The following is a 25,950-nucleotide window of genomic DNA, read 5'->3' as shown; positions in this document are numbered from 1 at the left end:
TGTAAACTCTCCTGGGGAGCCGTTCAAGTGTGCACATGATGAATGGAACTCTGTGATGTAAATCAACACATCAATATGTGCCGTCACTGATTGCTAGCCAGTGCAAAAGTCATTTATTTGGATGTGACGATTGTGTGACTGCATAAAAACCGCACGTGTGTCCTGAATGCTGGGAGGACAAGATAACCATCAAATGCAGACGAGCTGCCAGGGAGATGAAATGAGAAGCTTCCCTGTGTGACCCCCACGTCGTGGAACCAAGTGTTTATTACAAATCTACAGCATCTGTCTGCCTCTTGTCACCGCTCGCCATTTACTGATTAAACACTTACGGTGCAGGAGCACAGCTGATCTGATCTGAGCAATATCCAGCACAACTAACATGTAACCTTTCCCTCGCCATCAGTGACTGATCCAATGGTGTTATTACAGTGTTATACCAATCTATCATTCAAGGAAAAAGTCTCCTTGGCATTTTCATTCAGATGGGTAAGTCCTTGAGCGTGCTTCAATAAAAGCAAGGGATGCAGTCAGAATAATACAGTAGAACCAATCTTACCCATTGGAAATAATGCCATTCGTTCCAGACACCCAAAAATATGAACAAAAAATACTACTACTAATAGAATTTCTACTATGTTACACTCTTCTGCTCTCCTCCACCCACCGAAACAAAGAGACTGTATGACTGACAAATTGGCTCACTCTGTTCATGCCGTTGTTCTATGGAACAAACACACCAAGATGCTGAAACCCATGCACAGACTGCACTCTCCTCCTGCTTGTTTGGAGGAGGGAGACGAGGAAAACAGACACGGATGAATGTGGCAATCTATTGAGGCTGGCAAAATTATCAAGTTAATTTGTATTTATTGTGTGATTAATTAATTCATTGTTTTATTATTGTCCCAGGCCTAGTGCCCACAAGACAGTCGAGTAAGTCTGAAGGAAAGAAGGCACGTTTGTGAAACGAGATCTTGTGACACACCTATAAGAGGAATGGATGGAATTTATTGTTGATGCCGACTTGCCGAATATTCTGGCAAGATGGAATTCAATAGTGTTTCTCACCTTCTGCATGAAATTGCTGCCAGTGTTGCTAGGCAGAACTTATGGGGCTCCATCATAAGTGCCCCACAGGCCAATGAAAGAAATGGCAGCCACACCCACACACTATGAAATTTGTCCAAAAAAGAACTGGTTAGTGTAATTAATTCATTCTAAAAGGTCCGACTTTAACCGAAGCGGACGCTAACTGAATACATTTTTCCCATAAGAAATAATGTAAATCCAATTATTCCGTTCCAGCAAGCCAAAAATGTTGAACACAAACTCGTTTTTATAGTTGTACATGCAGTAAAGAAATACATATAAATACATATAAATGATGAATGAAAGGGATAAATTTACATTTAAGATTACTTTTACATTCAGTGAAGACACCATGTGGCAGCGAGACAACAACTTCCTCTTTTGCCACAAGTTATTTCCTGGATTCAGTTGTGTTTCTCATCTCAAAAACCCAAAATGGAGCCAAAGAAAGTTTCAAGTGCCAGATAAAGAAGGTGGAAAACACTATTGAATTGAATTGAAGAAATAACTCAAAACAGGAAGGTGGTATCCGTGTTGCGTCTCGCTGCCACATTGTGTCTTTGGGAACATTCACATCTTCATTGAAAGTAAAAGTAACCTTCCATGCTCATTTATCCTTTTCATTCATCATATATATGCATTTAGAATTATTTTATGCATGTCTAACTACAAAAACGTGTTTTTTGTTAACATTTTTGAGGTGTCAAGCACGGGCTACGTGGCTGACCTACAGTTCCAGTTTGTCCAGCAAGCTAGTTTCTTTGTTAGAAGCTAAGGACTTTTTGTGATAAAAATACATTTAGAACACAGTTGGAGTCATACAGTGTATTAACGCGACAAGTCGGCCACCGTATTGTACGCTAACCGGAAAATGTAGGTAAAACGAGACTACATTTTGTTTCACTGCACTTATTAGGATCTAAGAAAAGCTGTGCCATCTGGTTTGAAAAGTGCAATAGTTGGATGAAGGAACGTGAGAAAACATCTGCATCAGCCAGCGCTAATGCTAACATGCACTTCTGAAACTACTTTGGCTTGTTGTGCGCTGAACTCCCCACCATCTCGTTTATCTCAACAGCACATTTCCTGGTTGGATGTATTGATGCAACGTGTCAGGCCATGTTATTGTTAAGACGTGGCTGCAGGTCCTATAAGAGGCACTGAAATATGTCAACAAATGAGTGCGTGTGTGTGTGTGTGATCTTTAAGCTCTCCGGGGTGGGCCACATATGTGAGAGCTGTCAGAGGGGCTGAAGACACTTGTAATACCCCTGCCCGGTCCATCCTGCCTGGGAAGAAGAGCTTTCTCTGACAGGCTGCCAAAGCCGTGAGCATGTTCATAAGCACACATTTTGTAAGCATCTTACAATCAAATGTCGTCCTTCACATGACGCAAGAAAAACACGCTCATTAGTGACATTTTACTACGCTCCTCTATATCCACCAAAATAATCAACCATGATCAGCCGGGGTGTCAAAAGATCTCCTGTCACAAGATTTTGCAAAATTGAAACGTGACAAGATTTCTCATTCATAAAAAATCTGCCTGGTGTGCACTAGGCGTGGGACGATAATAGATTCATTCATCACACAAGAAATTAAACTGAACTTGATCATTTTGCTGGCCTCAGTATATTATTATTGTTTTCCTCGTCTCTCGCCTCCTAACAGGTAGGTTCTTAAAAGCAATGTTAAAATCTCGTCTCATCTCGTTCTGGTAGACCCAATATCGTGTATCGTCTTGTCTTGTGAACTTAGTTTTGCTTCATCCTACTCCTTTTCGGACATCTGTAATTGTGAATTGTAACATAAAGCATTTCAATGTAAACTGTATGCATGTTTGAAATAAATTCAACCATAACCATAACCCCGAATAATGAGCGAAAACATAAGTGACATTCTCACATTTAACTGCGTGACTTTTAGCTGCAAACGTACACACCCAGCTTCCTCAGTATGATCCAATGAAACACCTATCTCCACATTTCTGTCCCCACAAAATCATGTTTTCTTGCTTTGCCGATGTTCAGATCATACCTGTCACCCTCCCGATTTCCCCAGGATCACCCTCCTGTTTCAATAGTATTTTAACTTTCATTAAAATAAAAAAAAATCCGATACTGCAGGTGACAATGGTGACAGTATCCACGCTTGAGCGACAGCAAACTGCGAGGGCATTGGGAAAATAACGGAAAATAACTGAAGAATTCAACAAGATACAACAAAGACAAGTCATTTTGCTGAGTTTTCTTCCCATCTGAAGCATACCCGTCCACATTTGCATACAAACAATTACAAAATACTTTCCTTTGCTTTGCTTGTACCTTTTTATCTCCAACAAACACAAAACATGTTCTTTGTTGTATTATTATTGTGATGTACTGCCAGGCCAGTTTAGAACGTACTTGTGCTCTTATTACTTTGTGTTCCTTTGGCTCCCAAGAACAAAGTGTCACTTTGCTCGATGGGCAATTAACATCTAGATTGTAGTGCTTCACCTATTGATTTTTTGGGGTTGCAAATGTTGGCTGAGGTCTGTGCTCTTGCTTAACAAAGTGTTTATGATTGTGGATGGCCTTTGCAGGAGTGTACCTGTACAGCCGCACTCCGTCGTACCATTTTGGTTTATTATAAGCTCAAAGGTGACCATTATGATCTTTGTAATGGCAGACTTTATGATGCGTATCATAAGATTGTGCAGGCGTAGATTAAAAAAAAAAAAAAGTGTTTAAGGTTTAATGAGATGCTGAAGAGTTGCTTCCTTCCTGAGCACTCCACAAGTGCTCCTGTGCAAGGTGATGAATTATCCCGACATGCACGACCTCTTCTCACCAGAATTGACTAGGATTTCTTACAAAGCAGATACTAGATAGATAAGATGGATAGTTCCTTACTTGAGGGAGATGCCATCCATGCAGCATGAGGACAAGAAGCATCAGTGAAGCATCCATCCTGGTGGTCTAAAGTAAAAGGTTCTTCTGGCCGGTGAGGTGTGTCCCTCTCCTGTTGAAGGTGCTCAGAGGTCTGAGGTGAGCTTCTTCTTCCCCCTCCTCCTCTGCCGCTCCATCGGCAGCAGCACTGTAGCGCTTCTGGCTCGGTGCGCTCCTCCAGCTGTGGAGCTGCTTGGCTATGGACCTCCTCCTTCCTCATCATCCTCCTCCTTCTGCCTCCTCCCTCCTCCCTCGCACCATTCACAAGCCCAGACTGAGTGCAGACCCCTCTGGAGGCAGCGAGGCATCGTCATGCACTGACATGATGTGGGGGAGCAGAGGCGCTAATTATCCACTAATTGACGCCATGTGACTCCTGCTCAGTGGGGGAAACATCACTGAAGTCTTATAATCACTTTCAGGACGATCCTGATTGTTTTTTATAGTCTTAAATAAGACACCACTGCAAATAAACGCTGAAATGCATAAATAAATATAAAAAATATATATATTTCAAATAAAGTACTAATATTTAAAAAATACAGTCAAACCTTGGTTTTTGAACACCCCGTTTTTTGTATGATTAGTTTTTTGTTGAACATTTTGAGTTTTCGTACAATATTGCATGTAACAAATTAGTCTGTTTGCCCTGTACTAAATCACTGCGTGGAATCGCGTGTACAAACAAAGAACCCTACGGGTTGCATTTTTTATGGAGTGTGGCAGCTAAATAACCCGCCTGGGGCCAAAGAAAGTTGCGAGTACCAGAAATTGAATTCAATCTCGCCAGGATGTACAAGAAGTCCGAATCTACAATAGGTTCCGTCCATTCCTCATTTCTAATAATTCCACATTGTTTTCGGCATGTACAACCGTAATTATTCTGCATAAAATGTATTTTTTTTTCATATGTTTGGGTGTGTGGAACAGACTAATTGGATTTCCAGACATTTACATAAGAACTTCAATAGACATGAGGGTGGGATGAAATAAGATCTCCTCTTCCCACTCCTTTTTGGACAAGTTGAATTGTGCAAATGTAACGACGTGATGTTCCTCAATGTAATTATTAAACATCCCTGTAACAAATGAACCATACCATACTACACCTAAGCTGTAAATATGCCCAGTCAATATCTGTGTCCACTAATGCTGTTCGTGTGTACAGTATATGGAGAGGATGAGCCTTGTTGTTATAGAAGTAAATTGGATTGATATACCTGTGTATTGAGGGGGTGCAAAGATGTCAGACGCGGCCAACGTCTCTTTGATATGCAGGGACCACAATGGCGCATAATGAACAGGCCATTAGGGTTTGGAAGCAAGCACGAGAGGAGAATGGATTGAGAACTCCAATTGAATGAGGGAGAGGGCGGGGGGACAGACACACACAACAAAAGAAGAATAAGAAAAAGCTAACAATGATCAAATCATCTGCGGCAAAGCCTGCTTATGATGCATCGTGCACCTCCGCACTGTGACACGTCTTAAAATATTGCGTCCATAACTTTCGCTCACATCTGCAGTTTGTCCTCAAAGAAATTGTTGCTCGGCGGCCGCTTTGCTCGGCCGTGGGTGCTGAAGGCCGGAGGCGGACGCACACAAACGATGGCTCCCCTCGGGCCTGGTGGGCGACGTTTATCTAAAGGGGTTGTTCTGTTTTTTTGTTTTTTTTTTAAATCAAATCGTAGGATTCACTGTGTTTTTATGCATGCACCACAAAAACACACGCCTGCCTTAAAGCCTAGTCAAACCCACGACATACGTAAACGATATGTTACTAAAGTATTGGGACACACCTCTTGATGAATTCATCAATCAATCAGACACCTCGCAGTGCACCCTAAGGCTCCAACAATGAATTATTCAGTCAGAAAAAATAACAGGTGGTGCTGTAATTACCTTTATTATGACTCATCCGATGGACGTCCCCACCACACACGCGGCCGACGCGGCATCTGTAAAGTGAAAGTAAGCAACCAAGTAATGGTGTTCTGAGAGTGCAATACCATACATTCATTTATTTTTACAACATTCGGACTGCCACAAATAGATTTGGCGCTACCTATTTGCCCCCTGTCATAAACACATTATAATGGGACTACCTGTGAATGCAGTTTGTTGTTCCAACTGTGTACAGTAGATGGCGTGGTAACTCTGCTTCTAACACACTATACACACCTGCTCTACCATAGAATAAGAAGGCGTAGCATGAGTGATCAGGGTTGCCAGCTTAGCCACTTAGTCACTATATTCAGCGGGTATTCAGACCCCTGTAGTTTCTGTTTTTTAAAAAAGCAACTACCTAGGGACTGCAATCGTTGGCCTGAGTGGACACTTTTGGAGACTAACACAAAAGCACGTATCGCTCTTCTCAACAAGCAGTGGGTGATGCTGCGCTGTGCTGAATCCTTTCAATAATTTTACTCCACATATTAATGTGCTACTACATTACAGTATTTCTCCACTCCAAAAATGTTGTACATTATCGGGCAGCATGTTTGCATTTTTAAGAAAAAAATAACAGGGGTGTCACAAGACGATACACACAAGATTGGGTCTACGAGACGAGACAAAATTTTGACTTTAACCTTTAAGAAAAGTACAATGAAAAAATATATGACAACTACTACGTTACACTCGTCTGCACCCTTTCACCCTCCCAGACAAAGAGATTGTATGACTGACAAAAGGGCTCACTCTGTTCATGCTGTTGTTCTATGGAACAAACGCACCAATGTGCTGAAACCAATGCACAGAGTGAATCCTCTTCCTGTCTGTTTGGACGTGGGAGACGAGGAAAATAGACACACATGCGCTTGGCAATGCATTGAGGCCGGCAAAATTATCCAGTTCATGTTAATTTATGGTGTGATTAATTTATGAATTTATTATCGTCCCAGTCTTAGTGCCTTTTCTGAACGAGAAATCTTGTCAGGTTTAATCTCACAAGATCCTGTGACACCTTGAATAAATGTGGACTGTAGTATCCTATTTCAATCAAATATCATTATGTATTGGTGAACAAAAACTATGAAATACAGTTACTGGACAGCTGGTACTCTCTGCACTTGAGTAAATAAACAGCCACAGCCCCTCCAAGAGGAATGCATAGAATTGGGTGCATTGCACGTTGCTTTATGAAGCAATATGTCGATAACACAGAACCTTCAGCGGGCGCCCTGTGGTTTAGATGAGCTTTGTTGGCCATTAGTTTGGTGACAAAACGACCTCACTTTTTGTTAGCAAGCGTCGCTGACATCAGTCGATTGACGTGATTAGCGGTCTGAGACGTAATGGCAGCTCTCATCTCTGGCTTTGTTTACTCTTGGAGTGCCGGAACGGCAGTCTGCAATCACCAAACGCCCGCCGACGCCCCCGCATCCTGAAGAACACAGCGTGCCATTGATTTACCATCATTTTTGTCCTCTTGGGCTACAGTGGAATACCAGCAGGGCCCAAAAGGATTCATTCGGTTTGTGTGTCCACATAGATTTGTATCTCCCAGAAGGACAATTAACTCCGCTAGTTCACCTTGTGACCCTTCATAATCATTATGCTTCAGCTTTCAAACTCAATTAAAGCACCTAAAGCAGGCGGGGTCCAAACTTAAGTCGATGTCGACTAACATTTGAGATCCAAAGAGTTCTTACCTGTCAAAAATTGAAGCGTGTAGGTCAGCATTTATTGTAATATTGTCAACTTTGTCATTGTCACTAAGCCACAACGTAACCACTATCTAGTTAATCAGCATGAAAACATGAAACACACAGTGACTTCCTGTTCAGCGCAAAGCTTCAAAATCCTAATAACCCCAATTTTACACCCTTTTTTTGCCAGAATGTTAGCCACTGGAAGAACGCTTAGCGGATGCATGAAAGCTTTACTGTCATTGTTAGATAACACAGCCCAACCCCTGAATCACAGCTCACAACCTTTCACAATGTTCCAATTGCTACAATATTGTGTCAGTATTCAAAAATCCTTGTCATCAGCAAATGTGCAAGCAATGCTTCGTTTCTGTTTCTACTTTGGTTACGTCGACAAGCGCTTATGCCGATGCCAGTCAGCCAGTCCGAGATGAGCAGGTTCGACCGTATATGCTAAACTATATGACCAAAACATTATTATACGTGTTACACATATACACACTATAGGTAGCAAAGCAAATGAGTGTAATATCTAATAATATATCTCATTAATTTATTTTTTACTATATGCCAAGGCCCAATAAAAAACGGCAAGTTTGCACACCCTTGACCTAAAGTACGTTTATTTTTAGCAGTAACAGTGTCTGATGCATTCCCTACCTTCAATGTGATCATGCTGCCAAAAATCTAATCCCACTGATGCTTTCCCGCTGCCAATTTGTCTCAGCAGCAAGCAAAGACAAATCCTCTTGTTGTGCAGCAGGTATCCCAACGCTTTTTACGTGCCAGATGGGATCTGTAATCCCCCTCAGTTGTGCCTTGGATCTGTTTTCTATTGGTCATGCCTGGAAAGGCTCTGCCAAAGGGGGAGTGAAGGGACATGTTAACCAGACGCTCAATCTGTCAAACTTTGCAAGGAGCATGCACTCACTGGCCACTACACTTGTACGGACGAGCGATGGGAAACTCGATACCTTTTACTGACTCGGGTTTTTATGAGTCACTCACTGAAGTGAATCGGGTACACAAGTCATTCATCACAGACCGTATGCGATTTGCACTCAAATGCGCACTTGCACATACACAACAAGATGCACCAACAGTCAGTGAAACTCGAGTCTACGCCGTGTACTCACATGTCAGTGAAACTCAAGACTTCGTCGTCAACCTGTGAGTCAGTGAAAGTTGAGTCTTCATCAAGTACCTATGAGTCATTGAAACTCGACTTTTTTTGTTAACCCATGAGTCAGTGAAACTCAAGTCTTCGTCGTGTACGTACCTGTGAGTCAGTGAAACTTGAGTCTTCGTCAACCCGTAGGTCAGTGAAACACAAGCCTTCATCCAGCACCTGTGAGTCAGGGAAACTTGATGGTTTTGTGGTGTCTGTGATGGCGCTTGGGTAGGAAGGGGAAAGGAGAGTTGATTTGAGGCAAGGACTAGATCTTTTCCGCGGGGCTAAAACATTTATCCAAATACAGTTAGAGTATACTGGTAGCAGGGGTGAGTAAGTGAACGAGTTAAAGCAGAAGAGTACCTGTGAGTCTCGATTCAGTAAAAAACATGTATGTTTTAAAAGACTCGTTCATGACTCAAACATTTCGGGCACAAACACCGCCAAAGAGGTATTCATTTACGTCAGTGTTGATTATTTTGCTTGCAGTTTGCAAATGCATTACTAATATTTAACCCTTTAGCACCAAATCTATGTTAATATTTTTCCAACAGTATATCAGCATTTTTTCCCATGTGTTACATTAGGTATCTGGTTAGCCGTACAGAAGTGACAAAAAGATGGAATGTGAACAGTAAACATGTTCTTACTGTCATGCAGCCAGTAGGAAAATGTCCTGCTCTGTTGCTGTGATTGTAAAATGCATCTTCTTGTCCGCCAAAGAGATGAGAAAATGTGCTGTTAGCATGTTGTCTGTGATCATTACATCACAACCAACAAACAAACCACCGACAAAGGAAGAGGAAACAAGCGTGGTCAACATGCATGTTGAGTGCCGCCGCAGAAGGACTGGTGGGAGCCAGAGGGTGTCTGAAATGATGTCCGCTGAGACGCTAGTGCTCTCTGAACTGAAAATGAACTTTCATGCAGGCAGTGGATGTGTAATTATAGATTGCTCACCATGAACTCAATGCATGGACCATCAGCATCTACTAGGACAGGATAACTCGTGTCGTCGTAAAATGCAGATTTAAGCCCTAAATATGCCTCACAAAGACATTTAATAGTGTAAAATCACAAAAACATTTAATATTATAAAATGTAAACAGTAGCTACTCACCACTAGAGAATGATAAAGTAAGATGATCCATGATTAACACATGGAATCGGATCCACGGTGTAGCCTCTGGCCGGGTCGTCAGGGTAGTGCTAGGGGTCATTCTAGTAACCACTTTCCATCATAAATTCACTTGTGCTCATCATTTGTTGCCGGATTGACTGTCAAAGCTAGTGCTTCCGGGGCTAAAAAAAAAAAAGTTTGCATCACAGCACACAACTATGATGTGTTCAAGGACTGCCAAGCAAAGTGTGAAATCTCAAAAAAGTCAGTTGTTCGGAATGAAATATTTTCCACTCTGTTCTGGGTGGGTCCTGCAACATGTATGTGCTAATTTACAGCAGAGATATGACACACTCACAAGACCATTCACTTGGAAAAAGACACCTAATCTCACACAAACACAGTTTCATTGTGAGTCATGCTTCTGTCTCCTGGTTGAAACCAGATCAGACCAATACACCGGTTTCACTTTAGAGACTGCTGACCTTGCTAGACCTTGGCTGGGGGGGGGGCTGATCGTTCTCTCCAGAACTGGCATTTCAATGGTGTGTATCGACTCCTTTTAATATTACATTTTAAAAACTTGAGACTCTTAGCTTTATTTCACAGCTGGTAGAACAAAAACATGTGGGAGGACTTTGCCCTGCTAAAAGGGCAGGTCCTAGTGATGCTTAAAAGCATAAACATGTCAACATGTTGGACATTTTACCTGTATTATGACAGGTTTTTATAAATGATTACTGACTTATGGTGAATGAGATGTGTTTGCTGCAGAAAAAACAGCCTATTTTTGCAGAAATAAATCTTTTGGACCAAAAACCAGTGAATTTGCGGGGCTGTGAATGCTGAATGGTGAATGTGTGAGGATCGGCGATATTCCAATGAGTCTACACTGTGCGGTATTTGGCATGGAGGAGGTATCCTGCGTCAGAAGTGTGTATTTTTTCCTGCTGTATATAGTGACGTAGGTACGCATGCGTGGTGATGTCGTCTGCAAATGGGCATCATAGATTATGCATACGAGTTCCACGAGGTGAAACAATACACCAAGTGCCTTGCTTGTTACTGCACCGTTCTACCGCTTCTTCAACAACAAAAAACATGGAAGTTCACATTTCCTCCATGGAGAACATGGCCTATTTTGCAGAAATCTGCTTTTGGTGCAGACTTGGAGGTTGAGGGTGGGTCCCTGGAGGCTGGAGGGTTGCTTGAGCTATCTGCCACTTCCATCACAATCAAACAAGTGGAAGTGGACACACTGAATTTAACGCTTCGTGGCATGTCTTGATAGATGGGAATGTGGATTATGTGCAAAAAAAAAATCAATCGAGTATTTTAGGTATAGTATAAGGTCTCCAAATGCTTGATGTTTTTTTTTCTACTAACTCATCCATTAAACGACAAAGATACAGGTGCCAGCCCCGTTTTTGTGACCTGAGCGTTTGTGACGTTTTGTCAGGAAATGATGAGTGCAGGTGTAGCCCATCAGTGCACTGTCACGACGTTACACAAACAAGGCAATTTAGCCCTCAAATGGATTGGAACTCTCAGCTGAAAAGACATTTCATTTATAGGGATAGCCTTTGCTGCAACCATTTTGTATGGTATGCATGTACGTATGGTATGGTATGGTGTAATTTATGATGCTTTATACTGGAAGTCACATCACGTGGTCACCTTTCAACAATTCAACATGTCCAAAAAGGAAGCAAAGCTTATTTGATCCTACCTCTTCTCCATATCTATTACTGACAATTCATTCATGCCATCTTTGACATGTTGACACCTGGGTGTTTCCCTTCATGCACTTCTTGTGACAGCACCGCCACAAATAAATTACTCTGATTATGACTGAATTTCAAACAAGCGACTAGTGACAAATCTAGCGACCTTTTCTGGTCTTATTGGAGACCCTTAACATGAGAGCATGTATCGCTTTTTTCAATGAACAGTGGGTGCTGCTGTGAGCACTGACAGGCGGCTCGGTCTTGCTTGCGACATTAAAAAAAAACAGAGACAAAAGCTCACTTGTATTTCTAAACATACTTGTTTTTGCTTTTCATGTTTTCTTGCATACTGTGTCTCCCACTGCTAAAAACAAGATGCACATGCATCACAGTCAATTATGCAAATTAGATGATGACGCCATGATCTTTAATTTTCCGTCGTGCAATAAATGGATGCATAGAAAACACGGCTTTGTGTGACTCAACATTATGAAAACACCCAGCAACCTTGGGGAGTGTGACACTTTCTTTACAATTCATTTAGTATGAATCTAAATGTATTTGTTCAGATTAAAAAAGTGCTTACATTTTGTAAAGATCCATAAATAATTATTTTTCCACATGAGACATAAGTAGAAGGTGTGGGGCATAGATGTTTTTTGTTTTTGTGTTTGTGGACGTGTACTGCTGACAATTTTTGCATTTAGTTGCTTCAGTGGTTTGTGCAATTTGCAGGAAAATAGTGCAGTTTTATTATGAGTATTTGTTTAAGATGTTACCATGGCGACTGCATATTGACTTAATGTCTGCTTCTGTCAAAGTTAAAACAAATAAATAGGACAACATCTCCCAGAGTGGACCACTACATAAATAAATCATGCCAGACAACCAGAGGACATCGTGGAAAGTAAAAGACTAAATAAAATTCAGTGTGTGCTCTCGCTCTGCAAGTTAATGCGGACGCTGAAGGCAACGAGATGACAGACAATTAATGGAGGCTAGCTAGCTAAAGTCACTTAAGGCATCCCTGTAGCAGACTTGATGCTACACAACATACATGACATATAGGATGTCATTACCTGCAAATATACAAGTCCAAATGACAGCCAGGAAAAGTTCAAAAAAGAGGCTCTGCCACATTAAAGCGGCTGTGATGAGAGATGTGAGTATGTGAGTAAACGTGAGATGTGAGTAAACGACGTCATTCTACAAGATAACAACTCAAAGTGAAGGAGCGCCGTGCATGTATCTTTTACTTTGACAATGCAGCGTCACGGCTGTTGTATCGGCATGCCGAAGGGGAGCAGATGCTGAGAAGGTGTGGGTGGGGGGTGATGACTCACGATCTGCCGCAGACTTGAAGACAAGCTGGCTGCCGTTCAACACTAATAGAGAAGCGTTCCAAATGTGGCACTCGCAAGGTGATCCGCTGAGCTTTCACACAAATTGCCGTGTTTATGAGCGGTGGAGGGGCCTCTGGGTGCCAGGATTAAATAAAGTCCACCTTCCTCCTTGTAGACCTGCTGCTACACCTCGTCTCCTGGCACAGGTGGGCGGCCTGAAGCTAAAAATAATCTCACCTACGATTCATTCACAAGCACTTTGACGCAGTTAATGTTGTCAGTTTTCACCTTCCTGACGCAAACGTCCCATCCATCTGGCCTTGAGGGAGTTTTCCTTGCCTCCGTCGCCAAAGTGCTTCAGTTCTTAAATGTACGAGGAGCACGGTCTTGGGCCGACCGGCTCCATGTAGAAAGTGCTTTGAGCTACAGAAATTAAATTGACGACTTGATTCCCATGGCTGGTGCACCCACGTATAAGACAACATGTCAGGTTTGGCATTTTTTATTCTTATAAAATTATACATTTTTCCTGGTAAAATTACATCTTTTCTTCTTGACACAAATACAACCCAAAATTACAACTTCTGTCTTTGGTACAACTTATTCTGGTGAGATTACGACTTTGTTACGACTTAGTGTAATTCCAGTACAATTTCACGTTTTTTGAAAACGTCCCACCCCCATCACTCTATCCTTCAAAAATTATGACTTAATTGAAGAAAAAAATCTATTAATATTAGAACTTTACATCCGTTAGAAATGACTTATTTCTTTACAGTGTGACTTTCAAAAGTCATCAATAACGTATGAGTGGAGTCATGTTGCACAGTTTGGAAGTTGTCAAGAGTGAACTCAAGGGCTCCCCCTGAAGGTACAAAGTCAATCAGCAGCGCAGTGACGAGCTAACCTACAGTAGTGTGTGTCCTACTACAAGTATTACTATGTCGCAATGATGCTAATGGTGGATTTGATTGCTGTGTGTCAATAAAACAATACTTTTGCCCAGTATGGGGAAGTGAAACTATAGATGCACCTTTTCCTTACTCACTACATGGGAACATTTCAAAGAGTCATAAACGCACAGAACACATTGTTGTATTGGAACTAATGAAGTGGCCATTATAGAGACTTTGAGACATTTACACAATAAGTATGTTGGTACCACTTTGGTTAAAACAAATGACACACGTCACAAGCGGTACTTTATTCTTAACAAATATTAATAAAAGCTGACGGGAGGAAGGAAATGCAATTGGGGGTTTGAATTGTGTGTGGAGACTGAAGAGAGACTAACGAGTGTTTGTGTGGCGGAATGATTGTGTGGCATGCAAAGCAGCGCAGCTTATTTCCTCGTTGGCTCATTGACAGGCCGCGCTCATTCACACTCGCAGACGTTTGTAAAGCTCCTTTAAAAGAATGGGCCTCCATTCATTTCTCTTGCATTGCAAAACAGCTTTTAAAAGCTAATGACATCCACTTGGGAATTTTTTATTGACACTTGTTGATCTCACACACTCACAGGTGGCTTGAGCAGCAATAATGTCACCGCATAACAACAACTTTCATGACACCTTGATGGTGTCAACCGCTGCAAACAATGACGACAGCATGAACTTATCGTTGCCATGAGTCGCTGCAATTAAGGCAGGGCTGTGCGGTCCACAGCTCAGTTTTTATTGGCTGCGGAATATTTGCTAAAAATATTTACAAAGACAACAATAAAAATGGGGGGGAGTGAAAAGGTGCAATATAGGGAGACAGAACATACATGCAGGCATTTTTTTCTTTAAATAATTAAATAACAATAATTTGTTAGTATATTTCATTGGTTTCAGCATTGTTTACAATATAGAAAATATCAAAAAGGTGCTTTGACTTTTTTCAGGTTGCAGCCCTCGGTGGGAAATGTTTGGACACCCCCGCATTAAGGAGTAGATGGATGGATGGATAGAGGTATATGGACATACAGATTGATGGTAGATGTATGCATAAAGATGGATGAAGGACGGATAGAGACGAATGGATGGATAGAGATGGATGATAGAAATGCATGAATGGTTGACAGACATGGATGGATGATAAAGATGGATGGATTGGTGAATGATGATAGCGATGGATTGATGGATGGATAGATGATAGAGATGGATGGACTGATATACATATGTATGATGAATGGATAGATAGATGTGGTGAATGGATGATAGTGATGGATGGATAGATGGATTATACAAATGAATGGATGGATTGATATACATATGATGGATGAATACAGTAGATGGGATGATGGCTGGAGACGGACAGGTGAGTGGATGAATGAATGGCTAGATAGATGCTAGAAATGGATGTACGATAACTGAAAGAGATGGCTACATAGATATTAAATGACTTCATATTTATTTTACAATAAAGTATCATGACTTTCGCTAATGTTGTTTCTGGTCATGTGTTATCACGCTTAGCTCCTTTGTATTTATCACATTAGGCAATAATGAAAATATGAACGTTAGTTCCTACTGCTATTTTAAGACATGCTAGGGCTTATCTTGCTCATTAGTGTTGCTAACATTAGCGTTGTTTGGCAATACAATATGCAATACGCGTTGTGTCGTTACATGTGTAGTGTCTGTGTAAACGCTCCTTTTGGGAATGTCTTCCTGTTTCCTTCTGTCTTGTCTTTTTGGACGCAGTGTTATTTCCACAATGTAAACATCCCAAGTCAGGCCGATTTGGCTTGATGGGGTACAATATTTACAGTTACAGTAAACCAACGGGCTAGCATCTGTACAAACTAAACACAGGTAGCTGTAGCTTATCCTGTGGAAAAGAAAACATCAACTTCTTTCTGGTCTAGTCAGTGCACAGATGTTGTGCTTCATGTGGCGGATTTGCTCATAGACGTGCTTTATAATTAAAGATGGTGGTCAGAGCGGGGATCCTGCCCCCGAGGCAATGACGCTTGGCTCAACTACACACGATGCGCACATGACTGAATGAGCAGGCTGTTTCTGACAGAGAATACACAGAAGATATCATTGTTTTGCTGCTTCACAGGAGAAATGATCAAATCAGTCCGAGTGTAAATACGTGCATTATTAGTTATGCAGCACACACACACACACACACACACACACACACACACGCACAGCTCCCTCCTGCTACATGTTCTTATTCTCTAGCAGACCAGATGTGTATAAGCTGTGTTAAGGAGCAGTTAAGATGCCATCTAAGGACAAACTATATTCACAGGCAATCCCATTATAATGTGTTTATGAGAGAGCGAACAGGCAGCATAAAATCTTCATGTTGTGGTCCAGATCTGTGGCGGGGAGCCACAAATAAATGAATGGCAACGCTCACACACGTATGATGCGTTGACTGAACATCATGGACTCTTTCAAAGTGGATAAAAAATAAATCAGCCCTCATGAAGTAGGTCAGTAAATGTTTGATGAGGACACAGTGACTGACAAGATGTGTGTTGGACGAGTACGAGTCTGCCACTGTTTCAATATTTTAAACAGAGGTGTTACAATTTTGATGCTGACGTGTAACTCATGTGAATATAACATTTTGGCAGGCACAAGTGGAGTATTTGTTCAGACAAAATGCAATAAAAACCGTTACAAATGTCTTTGCTTTACTTGTTATTTTAATGTCTCCACTTATTCTAACTTATTTTCCATTTATCATTAAAAATGTATTCATATTTTCCTACTCTTACATTTTTTGGTTTTTATTCCTTCTTTTTCCTTAATGTTACAAAAAACCTTTACTATTAAATTAAGCTGTTTCTTCCTAAAATTGTGCAAATGTAACCACATGATTAAGCATGTCTGAAATAATTACAAAAATAAACCATACCATCAAATATTAATATATTTAAAACATACAAAATAAAAAAAATACATCTTGATGTGACAAAAAACATTACATTTTATTTTCCATTTGCATTTTGACGAAACTAAGTCATTCCAAGCACAGCGTAAGACATAAAAGCACAATAACATCATGGCTTGTTCTACATAGCTTTAGAAATGCATACGTCAGTCTGGACTCTCTGCCAGTACCCTGGTAAAGCACAGCATTACAGGCTGCGCCACCAGGTTCTGGATACTGTAAGCATGGCCTGTTGGAGCACAAAGATGATGTGACTGATATGCACCTTGAAATGATGCCTCAAAATAATCATAAAAGCAGAGCAGCACTCATACATATAATATACATTCTTACCGCATGGCACCATGAAGGACTGTCCCGCATGGACACATGACTCCGTGCAGTTGATGGTGACATTGATGGAGCTTGTTTGCAGGTTGAAAATCTTTAGGAGCCAACAAAAAAACAGTCAACAGGACAAAATCATTTTTCAAATCAGTCAAGGGATATTCTGAAATAAAAGTTCTCCTGACCGTGGTGGCGCTGTGGTCCACCCACAGGGGTTTCCTCATGAAGGAGCCCAGCAACATCTTTCCGTGAGAGATGTTCCCACAGTGCAGGTCCTCCAGCACACCCATGACTCTGCCGCGGTGGGTGTACCAATCAAAGTGGTCAGGGGAGAACTTAGACGCATCTGCTAGGGTGAGGATTGTCAAAAAAAAAAAAAAAAAGCATTTTGTGTAGACGGGTGGGAAGGTTTGTTTGGATTGGTGAAGGGTGAAGGTTTGTTTAGATTGCAATTTGTTTGTTGTTCACCCACTAATACGGAACGTGAGCTGGGTTTTGACTGTTGCGAGACAGGTTAGTTTTACCCTTCCACAGAAGCTACATGAAGTACACCAATGAAACCACACATAGGCAAACATTTTGTTGCTGAATGAGGAATGTGTTCCCACTTTTAAGCATCATTAAGGTCCGCAGTGACCAAGCACATCCAGTAGATGGAGCTGTGATGAAAAAAGCAGGCTGCATGCGCATGTAATAAGACAAGTCAGAGGAAGCGTCAGCAGTCATTCTGACGACAGTGCACGGTAACATTTTTAAAAATCAGTCATTTCACAATTATAACGCAATTTAGTGTGACTGACGATGGCAGTTTTTCTTAATTTTTTTTGTGCATCCCTAGTTTGTATGCACTTTTCCACCATTTGTACTTTCGGTGATTCCTCATTGCTGTTATTGTCTTTTCTGGCTGGTTATGGTTATGAGTCATAGCAACATATTTGGCTTTGCCATGCACCTGATAACAGCAAGTGATTTTGTTGTTTTTTTACAAGCCATCAAGCCTTACACGAGCACAAACACTGTATTTGATGATAATATTGTTCTTACTGTTACTCTTCTTACTTTTCAGGGTGGTGGACCACAGAATCCTCAGCCACCTGGTCAGGTTGGCCTTGTCCTTGGCCTGCAGGACGAAAGGCTTGAGGGGAGGAGCACACATGTCGCACACGGACAACTCGGCGGGAAAGGGACTGGACAATGAAGGGCCTGGAACCAAGACAGGTTTGCTGTTTAAATTCCTGAAACAACCTGAACAGTCCAGTTACGATCCATACAATGCCCTGACAACACAATAACCTGGACAAATGAGAACATTCCCGAGCATGGAGATGATTGCTATGATTATTATTCCGTTCTCTTGAATTATTTCTGATTTAACAGTCATTTGAGTATAGCCTGCTTTCCAATGTTGGAGTCCTGCTGCCGTAAAGCGGAATGCCACAAGGAAGTTCATGCATTGCAACGTCTGCTGTCAAATGATGAAGAAGTGAACTGCATGTTTGATTGATCTGCTGTTTCATTTATGGCTAGCAGTGGTCTGCTATTCGATCACAAATCTGTATGGGGGGGTTAAGGTTTGCTTATAGGCAAATGTGGCTGAGATTCAAAGTTCTGCAGACTGACCCGTGTCCTTGTGCATCTCCAGATCAATCATGGATGACGGCCCGCTTCTGAGGATGCTAAATCTGTGCAGAAAAAAAGAAAAACATAAGCCAAGAAGAACAAACAAGACATGGACTGATGGCACATCTCTTTGACATACGTGTTCTGATAGTCCTGTGGGCTGCCATGGTGAGCTTGGCCCACATCGATGCCGACTGTTGCCTGGTGGGTGTTTTTGGGTGTTCGACGGTCCGGTGATTGGACTTCATTATTCTGATCGGTGTCTCCATTGCGGAGTACAACGGTATTCTCCGTATGTGAGGAGAAAATGTCCTTAAAAGTGCCCATTGAGGATTTGATGCTCTTTGGGACCCACAGCACTCTCTTAGTGAGCGGAGATACAAGAGCACCCCCTGCTGCAGGAGTTCTTTGTTTGGACCCCGTTTTCCGTTCCTTGCGAGCGTGGGCCTTTTTGGACATTCGGCGTAGAGGCTCGGGCTGTGAAGACTCTGTGTCTTCAGGTGTGCTGGTGGCCTTCCACCACTCGCCTGGTGGCTTCCTGTTGCGTTTGCTTGCTTGTGCTCTACTCAGCTGCTCCAAGGATCCTCTGGGGCTGAGAGAGACGGGAGTGTGGGACACTTTTTTCCTGCCAGGGTGCTGATACACTCGCTGGAATTGTTGGTGCTCTGAAGTGCGGAATCACAACAATGACATCCAAAACAAGAGCACTGCAGTTCTTACAAGTGTGTTGTTGTTTTTTTTCCTAAACGGTAAAAAAAAAAATTGGCTTTAGGTGTGTAGTGTACCTGAGTTGTGGCTCTGGTCTCTGTGGTTGAGTTCCAAAGGGCTGGACAACAGAGGCTCCTGCTGTGCTGCTTCCTGCTCCTGAGCGTCCATCTGCTCTGCTTCATCTCGGTTGACTTCAATGGTGTCTGTGGTGTCTCCTCTGAGTCGTTTCTTCTGCTTGACTTTTGCACCGTTGGTCTTCTTGGAGTCCTTGCTTGTTCTTTTGAACGGGCGCTCTTTGTCTGCTTTTGTAGGTGAAGGTACGGCAGTGCTGGGTTCCCCTTGTTTGGACTTCTTGACACTGGGTGGCTGGTCCGTCAGCTGCTCTGTGTTCTGAGGGCAGCTCAACCACCACTCTCCAGGTGGATTTCTTTTCCTTTTCCCGAGCACCTTAGCCTCCTCCTCGGAACTCCCACCAGAACCCAAGTGTTTGTTTTGTTCTGGCTTTCCAGCTGCTAAATCCTGGACTGGGTCTATGTTGAGTTCCGTGAGGTCTGCATGAAGACAGATAAACGTCAGTCTTCACTCTGACCGTGCACATACATGATGAGATGAACCTACCTGAAGGAGAAGCCAGGTTTGCACGTTCTTTGCTGCTCGGCTTCTGGCGGATCCCTTTCACTTTTCCAGCTGGCCTGCTGGTCTTGAGGTTGTCTCTGCTGGGCTTTGAAGACTTCAATCTCCTGACTCCGGATGACGTCTGGGCTTTCTCGTCATCCGTTTGTCTCCTCGCGGGCTCTTTCTGTTGCTCCTCTGCAGTGTCAGGCAGCACTTTCTCCCGTGGACGGGCTTTCTTTTTGCTCGACATATCGCGAGGCAGCGGCTCAGCAGCTGGAATGTCATCAGGACTTGGAACCTTGTCACCTCCAGTCCCCGCTGTGTTCTTCTTTTTCTCCCTCTTTGTCGCTTTCTGACCAACAGTTGGATCTTTGAGAGGCTTCCTGCGAGACACATCTGCCGACGGCTGTTTTGGCGTCCTCTCCGGCGAGCCGCCCTTTGACCCTTTGTCTGTCGAGCTGTCTTTGTCACTGCTGGACCTCTTGCTCCTTTGTGGTGTGGTCGTAGATTTACTCAGGATGGAGAATCGAAAGGGCACTTCATCCTCCACAATCAGGAAATCGTCCTCTGGCTCAGAAGGGGGTTTGATTGGTGCCAGGGACTTCCTGACCCTGAAAAAGCAAGTTTGGAGGTTGTTGATGCTTGTTTTTTTCTTCCTTTGCTCTCCTCTACAGTGGAATGACGTTGACATTGTAAGCCAATGTTAGTTTTTTTGATTGCCGCACAGCACGTTGTACAAGTAAAACAAAAACAAAAAAAACAGAGAAAATGAGAAAAAATGAGCAAAAAAGTCACAATCTAAAGAGAAACAGTTGAAACACTTATCCAAGGGTCCAAGGATATTATCAGTGTCCCCGCACATTCTTTGATTTTGTTAGTATGCTGTCCTCCCTTGTTAGCAAAGTCAACATAGACACTGTTATACACTGTTTACCACTATTGATCATTTATCTGTATCAGCACACCAACACACAAATTAATTTGGACCGCCACAAATAGATTTGGTACTACCTTATAATGGGACCGTCTGTGAATGTAGCTTGTCGTTACAACTCTGTACAGTAGATGGCATCATAACTCTTAGCCTCTTAACACACCTCATATACACCTGGTCCGCCAGAGAATAAGACGTAGCAGTGCTGCCAACTTAGTGAATTTGTCATGATGTTTAATGAGTAGTCAAACCCCTCTAGACTGTTTTACAAAACAATTAGCGACAAATCTAGCTACTTCTTCAGGTCTTATTAGAAACTTTAGATACTTTGGAGACCCTTTGTGTTTTCTGCTCAGTTATCTCTCCTGCAGCGTCCATCAAAATTACATGTACACGCATCATGGCCAATTATGCAAATTAGACGATGACTTCATTCCTCCCCACCACCACCACCACCCCCACCATTAACACTGCATCACTTATTTTTGTTCAAAAATGATGGGTAAACACTTTGAGATGTCCTAAAAGCCAAACTCACACTGTGGCTTTGGGCTGCCCAGCGTCTCGAAGCTTTTGCAGAAAAGTTGCCATGTCTTTTTTCACTTGGCCAGACATCTTTGCTGTCGTCGACTCCTCAGGAGAGGGCACCTGGGGCTCCCGGTAGGGAGAATTACTAATGACAAAAAATAAATAAATAAATAAATAAAAACACAGTGAAGGTAGTTACTGACTTGATAGTTCTTATTCTGGCAGCCTGTGTTTCATGCAAGCCTTTACTTGATTTGATACATTTCAGCGCAAATGTTCAGCAGCTATAGCTGTTACAACACTGCCACCTGTCATCTCAAAGGAGTAACGCACAAAACAAACACTACCAAGCTTGGCACATTCTTTTCTCTGCAGGCTGTCGGACTTTCATTATGGCTGAAAAGAGCATATGCATATCATACAGAGAATAAGCGTTTTCTGAATTAAACAAGTATCGGGGCAAGGGGGTAAAAAAAACACTTACGGTGGTTCCGCCATCCTGTTCTTGAGACTGGATGTGTGCTTGCAGAGGACAACAAGACTTGGTGGGGACTCAAAGTCAGAGTGGAGATGTCTAGAGGGAATAGTTAGAAGTGAGTGAGTGCATATGCTGCCCTCGGTATATTTGCCGGGTACACCTTGGGACAGCATAGCAAAAGGGATGATGCCACCTTAGGTGTTTTTTGGTGCAAGTGTGGATGAAGGTCAAAGTCTGTAGTCTAGCAGAGTGATTTTCAACTGATGGATCGAGACCCAAAATTGGGTTTATTCTGGGTGGGTCGAAGACAGCTTGTCGAAAATGACTTTATGCAACAGACGTTTGCCTTGTTTGTTATTTTCAAGTAAAACTGAGCAATATTTAGCCATTTTCCTCCTTGGTATTGCTAATGGTGTTCGCATTGATGGTAAAATATCGATACTTCCGATACCAGTTCTTCATGCTGTAAAATGAATTTGCAAATCAAAATAGCGATACTTTTGATACTTCTGTCATTTGAAATAATGTTTGAAACGTTTGCCTGTTGAAACAGAGCCATGTGTGGATAGTGAATAAAGTTCTCAATCTTTTGGTAGTTCTTAATTAATAATTTATTTTAATGGTTTTATTACTTTACATATTTTCTTTTTTTATTGTTTAAAATACCATTTTGATGTATTTTATATGATTTTGTCTTCTGTTTTTTCTGTTGTTGGATATTGACTTGGCTATATTGTAAAATCACCCCGCTACCTTAAAATACTTTTTAAAGTAAATTAAAATAAATTATTAGTTTATTTGAATAAATATTTGTTTAAATTAATTAATTTAATTGTATTCTTTATTTTTGATATGAAAAACACTACTATTTAAAATTTAACAGACACATTAAGTGATTTTGCACAAAAATATCGGTATCGCCGATACCAGCCTGAATTTTTCTCTGTAACGGATCAGAAACAAAATCGCTGGTATTGCACATTATTGCACAATTAAAAGTGAAATATCTGATTTTTGTGGTCTAATTTAGTGCAATTTTAAACTGAATTTTAATTTCTGCATTATTTGTGTGCGTACAGTTATGTTCCTTCTCAATTCCTTCCTAAAATGCCTTCACAAATTCCCCTAAAATGCACTTTGGACAGTCATGTAATTATGTGTATTGCTGTTTAAAAAGAAAAAACAAAAGACTTCAGTTGACTTGAATAAAAGTGGGTCCTGTCTTTATGACCACTGGAAAATATGTGTCCCAGGTTGAGACCGTTTGAGAAACCCTTGTCTAGCATACGACGAACGGCAGCTCAGCAGCCCTGCTACTGGCTACATCGTCAACGAAAGTTGTTTATAAACCATATACCACATTTAAATGATTCAACATGATTCAATGATTAAACATCGTAACAACACATTGCATGTATTGTTGCATAATAAAGACTATTTTATCAGTCCAATCTTACTTCTCGGTGACATCCTTGTTCGCTTTCTTGCCGGATGGAGGCTGTGTCCTCGCCTCTGCTTCTTGGCAGTCAAAGAGGATAGGCGACAGCTCTTCATTGCTCTCCGTCTGTGGAGCCTCCCTGCCCACTTCTATCGGGCTGGAAGTTTTCACCGGCCCATGTCCTTTCAAAGGAAGGTCTGCATTGGAGACAGGTACAAACAGGTCAGCAGCTATTAAAAAAAAAAAGGTGAGATTGTTGAGAAGTCTCTTACGGATGTGCAATTCGGGACTCAGTGACTGTGTTGCTGGAGATAACTGAGCTTCTCTTGGAGGCTAAAGAGGTACACAAAAGGTGAAGCTGTGCAACAAAGCAAAGGTTGTTTGTTGAACTTGTCAATTCAGAATTCAGCCTACAGTTTGACATTTGGCAGGTCTTGATGCTCGACGCAGTGCGACTGGTGAAGCACTTATCAACTCCTGGCTTTCCTCGCAATCCTCCAGCATTGAAGACACAGGGGGTGCGTCAACGTCAGAGACACAATCTGCGCATGAAATCATGAAAGATTAACATGCGAGTGGGATTAAAAACAAATCCAACATGCAAACTCACCCAAGTCATCAAACATCCTGTCCACGTCTCCCAATGACAGCTTAGGACCCCAGTTTTCTTTACGTGAACTGAAAAGACAAAATGCAAGCTCTACATTTTGCCTCTTGACAAAAATACAAAATTCCAAAAATTGTTTAACTTACTTCTGTATGCTTGGCAAGTAGCAGAGCTTCCTCTTTGGTCTCTTCTGTGGACAGACATAAAGTATCATAAGAGAATATAATGGAAGCATATAGGAGGGCCTTGTGTTTAGCATGATGGTCTCCCCGTCAGGGTTTGAATCTCCATTTTGACCATCTCTGTGTGTAGTTTGCATGTTCTCCCTATGAGTGCATGGGTTTTCTCTGGCTTCCTCCCACATTGCAAAAATATGCATATTAAATTAACTGGAGATTATACATTGTCCATAGGTGTGAATGTTTACCCATCTCTCCCTGGAGATGCCGAACTGTCAATGGAGTAAACTGCATTATGTATAAACTATACTATCCACGGGTTGTGGTAATATTTTACTGCAGAAGATGGTCCTGATCAAGGTCATATCGTGTATACACGATCACTGTAGGTTTCTGGTACAATAATTTGTCATTTCCCATCTGGCAAAACTGCAATAATGAGGGGAGCGGTGTTCACATGTCGAGTCAAGTTCAAAACTTACTAACATTTTTGCAGCAGACTCCTAAAAACAGCAGACCACTCTTGTGCTAAAGAGCATCGTAGGCTAGTTTTTTTGCAGTAGGTACGTAAAACATCTGAATATTCCTGGCAGTGAGATGATCGTTGACTAGCGTTTATAGTAGTACGTAATTACAGCAGAGCGCTCCTGTGTGATAGAGGATCTTTGATTCCTGTACAATATGGCTTTATGATTAAGGTCCTACAATGACTTTATATACAAAATAAGAATAGTGACGGCAGAGGTCCGCCCCTGGTTCTTAGCGTCCTGGTATAGCTATGGATATGCACGTCCTATTGTTCGCGGCAACTTTACGCACTAGGATATTCACCTAATTTCGGAAGCGAAAAAGATGAAAACACGAAGGAAAAAAAATGAACTTATCTTACCAACACTGGATAGTTCTTCTCCATTTCAGGACGTCCCTCTTTCAGCAGTAGATGTCTTTCTTACAATGCAAAACACAACGTTAGCTTTAGCTAGCAAGCGACTGCTCCGGCTTATCTGCGTTTTAACGAGACACTCCCTTAGCATTTACTTTAGCTATAAAATTACTAAGATGGTCGAGGCGCCTTTTAAATGGAGGCATTACAACGAAGACATTAATGTCTGGTTACAACAGCTATTGTAATGCTGTGATGTAGTGGCAAATATCCCGCCGACGTTGTGGCACATTCGACCCCGAGTTATGCTTTGCAGGAAGCACCACTGTCAAGTTGCAGAGGCTTTGATGTCGTGCCATTTTATATATAATTATATTATACAAATATAGCATTCATTTGACTGTTTGTATGATGTATGCTGATATTTCTTGGTCAGCAGTGGCGTTGCTAAATGTTCTCTGCCTGAAGACATAACATGGGTGAAAAGTACTATGTTCTTCTACGTTTTGATTGCCGGGGATTGTCAGGTTAGCACTATGCAATACTGCTCCCTGTAGATAAACTATGGTAACTCTCAGCTTTTACAATGCAATATTATGTGTGCGTATAAGAACATTGTGATGACATTCCTATTTGTTTTAATGAAAGTGTAAAACAATGCATATATTTGACTGTGATATTGTGAAGCCAAATGAACAAATTT

The 25,950-nt window shown here is 41.7% G+C and overlaps 2 protein-coding genes across 9 annotated transcripts in view; both read right to left on the bottom strand.

Moving 5' to 3' along the window:
• Positions 1-9,297, bottom strand: part of vipr1b (vasoactive intestinal peptide receptor 1b) — a 30,687-nt gene extending 21,390 nt beyond the window's left edge. Inside the window, exons 1-5 of one of the 3 annotated variants that reach the window (XM_054766163.1) lie at positions 8,952-9,297; positions 8,809-8,840; positions 8,333-8,679; positions 5,925-5,980; positions 3,987-4,339 (exon numbers count right to left, since the gene is read on the bottom strand). In XM_054766163.1, the coding sequence (XP_054622138.1) occupies positions 3,987-4,043 (57 nt within the window). In that variant the 5' untranslated portion in view covers positions 4,044-4,339; positions 5,925-5,980; positions 8,333-8,679; positions 8,809-8,840; positions 8,952-9,297. Of the gene's footprint in view, positions 1-3,986; positions 4,340-5,924; positions 5,981-8,332 lie in introns of all 3 variants that reach the window. The other 2 variants (XM_054766164.1, XM_054766165.1) reach the window with 2 other exon arrangements.
• A 4,308-nt stretch (positions 9,298-13,605) lies between these two features.
• Positions 13,606-25,521, bottom strand: si:ch211-161h7.4 (nucleolar and coiled-body phosphoprotein 1). 6 transcript variants are annotated; one of them, XM_054766316.1, is made up of 16 exons: positions 25,254-25,521; positions 24,332-24,375; positions 24,189-24,256; positions 23,993-24,120; positions 23,851-23,911; positions 23,598-23,775; positions 22,147-22,236; positions 21,673-21,807; positions 20,204-20,868; positions 19,663-20,136; positions 19,017-19,542; positions 18,878-18,939; positions 18,302-18,460; positions 17,443-17,606; positions 17,264-17,354; positions 13,606-17,159 (listed from the first exon to the last, which is right to left on the bottom strand). In XM_054766316.1, the coding sequence occupies exons 1-16, from the start codon at positions 25,275-25,277 to the stop codon at positions 17,077-17,079; spliced, it is 2,952 nt and encodes a 983-aa protein (XP_054622291.1). In that variant the 5' UTR covers positions 25,278-25,521; the 3' UTR covers positions 13,606-17,076. The 6 variants fall into 6 exon arrangements, 5 of the variants coding, with proteins under 5 accessions (XP_054622291.1, XP_054622292.1, XP_054622293.1 ...); XM_054766317.1 differs by having other exon boundaries at positions 17,443-17,603; XM_054766318.1 differs by having other exon boundaries at positions 18,317-18,460.
• Between the last annotated feature and the right edge of the window lie 429 nt (positions 25,522-25,950).

The sequence above is a fragment of the Dunckerocampus dactyliophorus genome, chromosome 21 (genome assembly GCF_027744805.1).
Source record: "Dunckerocampus dactyliophorus isolate RoL2022-P2 chromosome 21, RoL_Ddac_1.1, whole genome shotgun sequence".
Lineage (NCBI taxonomy): Eukaryota > Metazoa > Chordata > Actinopteri > Syngnathiformes > Syngnathidae > Dunckerocampus > Dunckerocampus dactyliophorus.
Note: the sequence above shows the minus strand (reverse complement) of the source record. Positions and strands in the feature narration are given on the sequence as shown.

What these genes read in the sequence shown, in the direction of transcription:
- si:ch211-161h7.4 (XM_054766316.1), bottom strand. Translation starts at nt 25,277, where the DNA reads ATGGAGAAGAACTATCCAGTGTTG. An exon ending in GAGTCCCGAATTGCACATCC is followed by an intron (nt 23,776 to 23,850) that starts GTAAGAGACTTC and finishes TCTCCAATGCAG; the next exon opens with ACCTTCCTTTGAAAGGACAT. An exon ending in AACAAGGATGTCACCGAGAA is followed by an intron (nt 22,237 to 23,597) that starts GTAAGATTGGAC and finishes TATTCCCTCTAG; the next exon opens with ACATCTCCACTCTGACTTTG.